Source organism: Gavialis gangeticus, unplaced genomic scaffold (assembly GCF_001723915.1).
Source record: "Gavialis gangeticus isolate Ggan-Ray unplaced genomic scaffold, GavGan_comp1, whole genome shotgun sequence".
Classification (NCBI taxonomy): domain Eukaryota; kingdom Metazoa; phylum Chordata; order Crocodylia; family Gavialidae; genus Gavialis; species Gavialis gangeticus.
The window spans coordinates 117,614,377-117,622,490 of NW_017729031.1; the positions used below are offsets into that span (position 1 = coordinate 117,614,377).

The 8,114-nt window shown below is 43.0% G+C and overlaps 1 protein-coding gene across 1 annotated transcript in view; it reads left to right on the forward strand.

Moving 5' to 3' along the window:
• The window catches only part of TTLL6 (tubulin tyrosine ligase like 6), a gene marked incomplete at its 5' end in the record, with an annotated part of 30,552 nt that extends 25,232 nt beyond the window's left edge, over positions 1 to 5,320 (forward strand). The window contains 5 exons of the mRNA XM_019522925.1: positions 732 to 920; positions 1,818 to 1,974; positions 2,949 to 3,203; positions 3,479 to 3,845; positions 5,103 to 5,320. Of these exons, the coding sequence (XP_019378470.1) occupies positions 732 to 920; positions 1,818 to 1,974; positions 2,949 to 3,203; positions 3,479 to 3,845; positions 5,103 to 5,320 (1,186 nt within the window). The remainder of the gene's footprint in view (positions 1 to 731; positions 921 to 1,817; positions 1,975 to 2,948; positions 3,204 to 3,478; positions 3,846 to 5,102) is intronic.
• Positions 5,321 to 8,114: the final 2,794 nt, after the last annotated feature.

Genomic DNA, 8,114 nt, shown 5'->3' on the forward strand with positions numbered 1-8,114 from the left:
TGTGTGTGTGTGTGTGTGTGTGTGTGTGTGTGTGTATTCTTTATACATTAAATAAGCATAATTTCTAAACATTATATATATATTCTTTATAAATAATAAAAGCCACAAATCATATATATATATGTGTGTGTGTGTGTGTGTACGTACATATAATTATATGATTTGTAAATTTGTATGATAAGGATAGTCTGAATAGACTTTTTACTAGGGGGTGGGGATTCCCCTTAGAAACAGCAAAAAAGTAAAGTCTGGCCTTTTCTGGCTTTACTGGAAAGCAACAGTCATATAGAAAGGAACTTTATTGTAAGCACATTTCAGCTTTATGGAAAGAGTGAATTTCTCGGACTAAAAATTCCTTCTGCTCTTAATAGACCAGCTTTAACTTTTTTTGATTCCTGTGATGTTATCATTTTACTAGTTCTCCCTGTCCTTCCAGTTGAAACAAGCTGAATTGCTTCTGTAAAAACAAGTTAAATAAATGCAAAATGTTGGACCTTTTTTTTTTTTTAATCAAATGGAAGTCAGAAAGAACACAAGTTTAATGCTTTTCCTTTGCAGAACTTGTTCTATGTTAAGCAGGAAAATAAAAGACAGCCTTCCTCCATTTCACTAGTAATAAGCAGACAGGATTAGGAATGCAAAAAAAGAAATGACATGCAAAAAAATTCCTGCTATAGAAGTTTCTTGGGGGCCCACAGGACTCGTTAATAGTGCCCCTGTGTTTTTATCAGAGCTAAGGAATACAAGAACTGCCAGACTGCTTGGCTGAAACAAGCTGAGAACTATGAGGAGAAAAACAAAGGTGGTTTTCGCAGAATTTATCCCAAACCTGATTCAGACAAATATGATAAATTTTTCCAGCACAACAATTCATTCTTTCAAGAAACTGCTGCTTCCAGGGCACGAGAAGAACATTCCAGGTAAGGAGATTTTCCAGCTTCAATTTGTTTAACTGGGGTAGGTTGTGCATACTGAATTAATGTTCAGTAATAATAAAATCCATCACATCATACTTTGTTATGTGACTGTACTTCATGATATCCCTGCCAGATAGGTGAGTGTATGTTATCAATCTTAATTTTACAGGTGGTGAAATGGACATATGGGTCACATCCACACGTTCATGGACATTTGGTTCCCTGGGGACAACTATCAGCGGCACACTTTGTGCCACCGCTAATTGTCCCTGGGGAATGCCTGTGCCATGTGCCCTCTGGCACACAGCAAGTTACCCCGGCTGGAGTAGGAGAGGCTGGGACCAGCACTGAGCTGGCTGCAGCAGCCTTACCTGGGGCTCTGGGAGCGTCCCAGGGCTGCAGCAGCAGTGATCCTACCATGCAAAGCCTGACCAGCAGCTGCACTGTGGCTTTGGCCAGCTAGGTTCTAGTTTTGAGCAGTGCACACTGCCTCCATGTGCGCTATTCTGCTTTTTTTTCTGCAAGGATTTTTTGATCCCTGGATATCCAGGCACCAAAAAACAAAAGCCTGCACTGCTCCCTTACAGCATGGAAAACAACTGAACATGCAGTATGTGGCATTGCAGATGTGTCTGTGGTGCCATGTATGACACAGCCATGCTTGTCTGGATGTAGCCATGGAAACTGAGTGACTTGCTCATGAGTCCATGACAAAAAATGGGATTAGAATTCAAGTTCCTGAATCCAGCCCTGAGCTCAAACACATGGAACTGCTTTGCATTTAGATCTGGCCAGTTTTGTTCCAAACCAGAATTAGTGGACAAGGCCAGATGGGACTTGTAGATGACACCATATACTATTAGAACCATTTTTGAACCTCATTTGCAACTTGGCCTACAGGCAGCAGCTACAGGAGCTGCGAATGAAGCAGGAGCAGAAAACTTTACAGTTAAGAGAGAAGAAGGTTGAGCTGCAGGGAGAGTCTACGGGTGAGAAAATAAAGCCTTACAGAAAGAAGCTCATATCTAGAGCAGCTACTGCACATGGCTTAAGGAAGGTATGCTTTAGGAAGAAGAATCAACTGAGTTTTCATTAATAATGCTGCTATCAGTGTGTGGGGGCAGGAAATAGAAGCCTACAAGCCTAGAACATCCACCAGAAAATAAATGAGCTAAAATACAATGATAGGCAGTGGCATAACCAGGGCATGGCAACCAGCCTGGTCACTGACTTGGGGTCTTGAGGAAGAGATGGAAAAAAAACTGCTGGCACCATAGCCACACAATCACACCAGTGGCACAGAGTCAATCAGAAATCACTGCTTCTGTGTGTGGCAGCTGCCCCAGGCACCCAGACACATCATTACATCTTTGGTAGTAGGCACATTCTGCACAAAAAGACACCGCTGACAACATTTGCTCACAAAATGTAATTGTTCTCTCTGCAAGCCAGTGAGGACCTTGATCTGTTAATTTACAGTCATTACCTGGAGTCAAATGTATCTCCAGGCTGCTACCATATCAGTTTTGTTACCTGTATTTGGACACAACAAACATATATTAAAACACTGCTAAAAACAAGATGATTGCTGCTTGGTTTTCCCTTATGGCCAAGTCTGCTTAGTACAAGACAGTCGGTTACAGCATTACTTAGTGCAGCTTGGGCTTTCTCTAACTTTTAGGACAGTGGAGGATTATTGTAGTGGAGCTCTGCTCTCCTGAGCCAAACACCCAATATGCATTATTCCTCCTACAGCATGTTTGCTGTACCAGAACAGGCAGTGAGGTTATCTGTCACTGGATCAGCTTCCATTAGGCCTGCACCAGTAGAGTTCTCCTCCATAAGGGCAATTATTTACTTGTCATTCCCAACCAGAATCTGGCTTCCTTGTGTTGCTTGTATCAGGAAAACTGGTCCAATGTCACCTTGGGGCAACTTCACTACTCGTTATTCATGTTGGATTTATTTTTTTCCTGTGCTCAGCATGGTCTTGACTCAGAACAAAGACACAGCACTCTCCTCCTGCTTCAGAGAGCCTTGCGTGAAAAAGCACCAAAGATGCAGATAGTTGGCGGGGAATCAAGCATCCCACAAAAAGAACACTGTGGGTCCAGCCTGGATCCACCTGCACATGAAAAGCAAAATGTGAGACACTATAGTTCTGCACCAGACTTGATAAAGAAGAACTCTAGTAGTATGCAGGACCAGTATGGCTCCAAACCAGACCTGAGAGACCATACAGAGCATAATCATCATTCTGCAACAGATCTGAACATCAGATTAATGGTAAGTAACAGAATACTGGTAGGTCCATAGTATGTAGGGCTGTCTATAATTCTAACTTATGTCCATTCTAACTCATGTTTTGGCAGCCTTTACAATCACTTTACTCCACTAGAGTGATATCAAGGGGCCTTAGCATGAGAGAGAATCAAGACTTTAATTTCTAAAATAATGATCAGTGTACAAATTCCACAGAAATGTGCTGATCCTGTGAACTACCATGCTCAATCTGTGCCCTGCCCCATATCAGTTTGATTTTCTAATCTTCCACCCCCCAGCTCAAAACACCAGCAGATTTTTCCACATTATCAAATAAATCTGGTCATTCTTCAAAACCTTCTGCAATGGTGACACAACTTCGAGCTGCAGTCACAACAGCAACTGATGTAGTTTATCATGGTGGTGCAGCCATTCAGAATCTGATGCCATTTGGATCTGAGAGAGATCACCAGCCTCGTCTCAGGGAGAACTTAGTCTCACATTCAGAAGGCCACAGAGCTCAAGGAAATCCCTTACGGACTGAACTGGAAAAGACTCCTGTCCTAATGTCAAAATTCTTCAGCAAACTCTATTTCATACCAGGAGAGAAGGCTGTAATACTCCCTATGCACCAGCATCACCACACTTATCTCACCAATAGAACACGTGAGTGCTATTTTCACAGAATATGTTTGCATCTTAAAATCTAGGTTACTGTCCTGGTGCATCTCTATGGAAATAGAACTATAATCCCATAGTATATTCAAAAAAACATATGATTATGTTAGGGCTATGCAAAACAGCTGTGTTTCAATTCAGTTTCGGATTCGACTGTTTCAGGGGACAGTGATTCGTTTTGGTGTTTCAGATCACTGTCCTGTTTCTTTTTGGCCAAATCTCCCAAATCTGTTCTGGACAGGCTGCAAGCTTCGCACAGCCCTACCCAGCTGGGTGGGGCATGGGGCTGGGGGCTTTAGGACCCTAGCAGGGAGCAGGACAGGGCCATGGGTGGCTCGTCCAAGGGAGTGGGAGGGCCACTGTCCTCCATGCAGGCAAGGAGACCCCCCACCATGGATCTCTGATCCCTGTCATGCTGGGTTGTGGGGTAGGAAAGCAGTGCAGTGGCGAGCAAGCCTGCTGGTCCCTGTTGCACAACTTGGCTCTGCAGGGAGCAGAGAACCATGCCAGGGTCTCCTCACTGCTGCTCCCCACCCCATGCAACCCCAGATCCCTGCTCCCTGCAGAACCAGGTCATGTGGCAGGGACCAGCACTGCCATGACGTGGCTCCACAGGGAGCAGAGATCCATGCCTGGGTCTCCTCGTGGCCACTGCCTGCCCCATGCAGCCTCACGTTGCCAAGGCGGGCAGCAGTGGCAAGGAGACCCCCGGTGCAGATCTCTGCTCCCTGTGGAGCCGAGTCACACAGCAGGGCAGCAGCATACAGCTGTTTCCCTGCAAGCCCAGCTCTGAAACTCCAAAATTTTCTGAAAAGTTTTGGATCTCTCATTTCATTTTGGAGATGTTTTTTAACCTTCCGTTTTGATCTGGATTCGGTGTTTTGGGTGCCAAAACAGTCTGAAGCACCTCTGAAACGAAATGGCTGACGAAATGTCACACAGCCCTTATGTTTAGATGTAATTTTGATTAGGATGAGTATAGTTGATCTTGCCTTGGAGCAGGAGCCAGATGGACTTACTAAGTCCTTTCTCTGATTCTGATTATTAGATCACAAGAGGAAGTTCTAGTATTATCCTCAGCTCCATCTTAGTTTAAAAATGTAGTAGAGCAGGTATTCTGCATTTGCTTCTCCAGTCTATTCTTCCTTTGTATCTGAGCTTCAAGAACCCAGCCATGGACTGTAGGAAGAGAAGCTGGGGATACCCATCGAGTTCAAAATATAAATCAGAGTTTTGTTTACACAGAAAGTGCGATGCTCTTTAGGAGAACCCCGCTGAGCAGCAGAATCTCTGCAGGCAAGAAGCAAACAAAATATCAGAATGTTCAGACAGCATTCCAAAAACCAAACCATCACCGCTTTAGTTTTCAGGACCTGTTGGTTATTTCCAGCCCTGCTCAAATGGACCAACGACCTGCAAAAAGCAATAATGTAATGTCAGGGGATACTGCAATGGGCAGGTAATGGTTCTAATTGCTGTGATTCCTTACTGTAGAAAGGAAGAACACTCTGGTCTCCGTCCAGGGACATCCTGTAGATTACAACCATTGAAAAATTAGCTTTCAGTGTTCTTGGACATTTTTAGGACATGAGATCAAGTTATTGCAGGAAATGGTGTTAGTGACTCAGTGGGCACTTCTACATGAGACGCATAATGCACAGTAGCCTAATAACACTGCGCAGTAGCATGCTGGGCAAAAAGCATGCTAATACACTCCTGTGTGGTAGTATTAGGCTACTGAGCAATAAGCATCATTAAAAAACCGTGCATCAGTGCTACTGCACGGTAACTGTAGTCACTGTGCATTTAGTTAATACTTAATTAAGCAAGTACTAAATTAAAAGTGCAGTAACTATTGTGCATTAATGAACATGTTGACGTGCCCAGTAGGTCATAGTTTTTTCTCTGTCAGCACTGTATCCATGTCTTATGGATCCAAGATACAGATGGACACGGAGAGAGAGAGAAATGATCTCAGATTTAGGTGTCTAGGCCCTTTTAAGATTCTTACCATGTCCTTTATTCATTTTTAGAAAACTATATATCTTTAAAAATGGGCTTTTAGGCAGCCAGAAAGTTTTAGCCATCACCTGTTGCTGATTTGTAACACCAAAACCTATAACACATGGTCTTGTTTAAAATGCCATGGCACTTTTTGCAGCACTATAGGGTGTTAGCTTCAGCATCCATGTCCATTTCCATGTTGAGTCACTACATTCTGGCTTCCTAGATTCCTGCCATAGTTTCAGCTGGATACATTATTTTTCACTTCTCTTGCCTCAACAATATTGCAAATTTTAGCTACTGTGTAATGCTTGCAGCATTTCATTGTTTGGTGACCAGTTGCTCTGTATGCATTGCTCTGGGCTCCTTTGGAAAGAAACAGGTATAACATATTCATATCGTGATTGGCAGTCAGCACTTTATGATACAGGTCTGCTTTTGGAATAGCAGTAAAATCACGCTATGATCTGGAATTGGGTGGAACCACACAAAAGGTAAAGCCTACAGCAAGGAAGGGGGTGTTATTGTATATCAGTGGGGTCCAACCTTTTTGGTGGGCGTGCCACATATTAGCCCTGCACCCTCTCCAAGTGCCACTTCAATTCCTTTCCTCTGCCTGATCTGCGCTTGGCTTTCTGCTTCCTACCCTGTGCTCCCTACCTGATCTGTTGCTTTGCTTTCTTCTCGCTGCCCTAGCTGCAGCTGTGTTTGTCCCCTCCTTGACCTGCTACATGCCACACACACAGGCTGCATGTGCCACTTGTGGCATGCATGTTGCAGCTTGAACACCCCTGTTCTGGATTCTGCTGGGGAGTGTACTACCTGCCAGAGCAGCCTACAGTCTAGAGAGCACAACAGAATACCTACAGCAGTGTGTACTAAGCTCTTTTACTTCCCACAGAAGGCTGTTAGGAGGTCCTCTTTAGACAAACCCTACACGGGGATTCTCCCATTCATATCAAGCTGTTTTTAGATCATTTACATTACTGGAGAGCTGCAGCAGGGCTGGAATGGAATATAGAGTTGTCCCTTCTGTTGGGCAGGTAATTTTGTATTATTCTGTGTGTGATACCTGACTCAGATGATTTATTTACTTGGTATGAGCTATAGCCAGTCAGAAAGGAGAATACTGACAATGAGGCTGCTGGCTGCTCATGCTGCGTTCACTTCATCCATCATATTTACTATAGGAGTATCTGTGCAAAACATTTTTAGATGAATTTATCTTTGTCCACCTATCAAGGATATATCTGTACTTCAGCCTGCAGTTTGATGTAAACAAACTTGAACTAGCTTTAAACAAGCTTCTTGGCAAGAGGTATTTAACCCACATAGAACTCCATAGATCCAGATTGCTTCCAGTACTTGAATCTAGCTCATTTAAAGCAAGATTAGATAGCTCTACAATATTCTGCAGGATGCTGTACTGCCATATCATCAGTCCGCTTATTCTTGCATTTCTTTCCTTACAGGGTTTGAGCAGAACTCTTCCATGCATCACTGCTTGCCTTCTAAAACCTGAAAGGTGCTCCTTCCTATGGACAGAGCTATTCATCATGAACTGACAGAACCATTTTGTTGCTTCTTTTTAAATATACTCGTTGGTGATTGCTTCCAGTAAACAGCTTCTATAGCACAAAATTATCAATCAGTGGGTGAGCAATGATAGTTGCCTTAAAAAAAAAAAAAAAAAGTCAGGAGTTCATAGATGTTCAGACATGAAACTTTTTTCCCTGGCCCCTGATGTATATCTGTATGGCTGTGCCTGATTACAACCAACTCTTATTTTGTTCAGTTTATAAGAATGACAGTGTGGTGTCTGATTTAGTTGGCTGAATGTCATCCATCGAGAGAGACCTGCACTGTATTTCAGTTGTACTACACTTTTTAATATCAGATTGAACTACACAGATGAATCTTTGTATTGCATTTTGGAAATCTAAACCCCACCATGTATATGACAAGTTCATTTTAGCTGATGTAGAATGAACATATAGCCATGGGTCTTAACAAGAGTTTAACAGTGATACAAAGGGTAGGAAGTTACGAGTGTAGAAGGGCCAGAAGCAAAGGAAGGCTGAAACAAAATTATCCTAATGTGATGCTCCACATCTCTGGATTTTGAAGTGCTTATATTTTATACTTCTCTGTTGGGAGCCACGCATTGTGTACTTACGTTAGAAAATGTTCAGCCACTCTCACAATTGAGAGTGGGCCCAGTTTCCACCTGATTAGTGGCAATGATACCTAAAG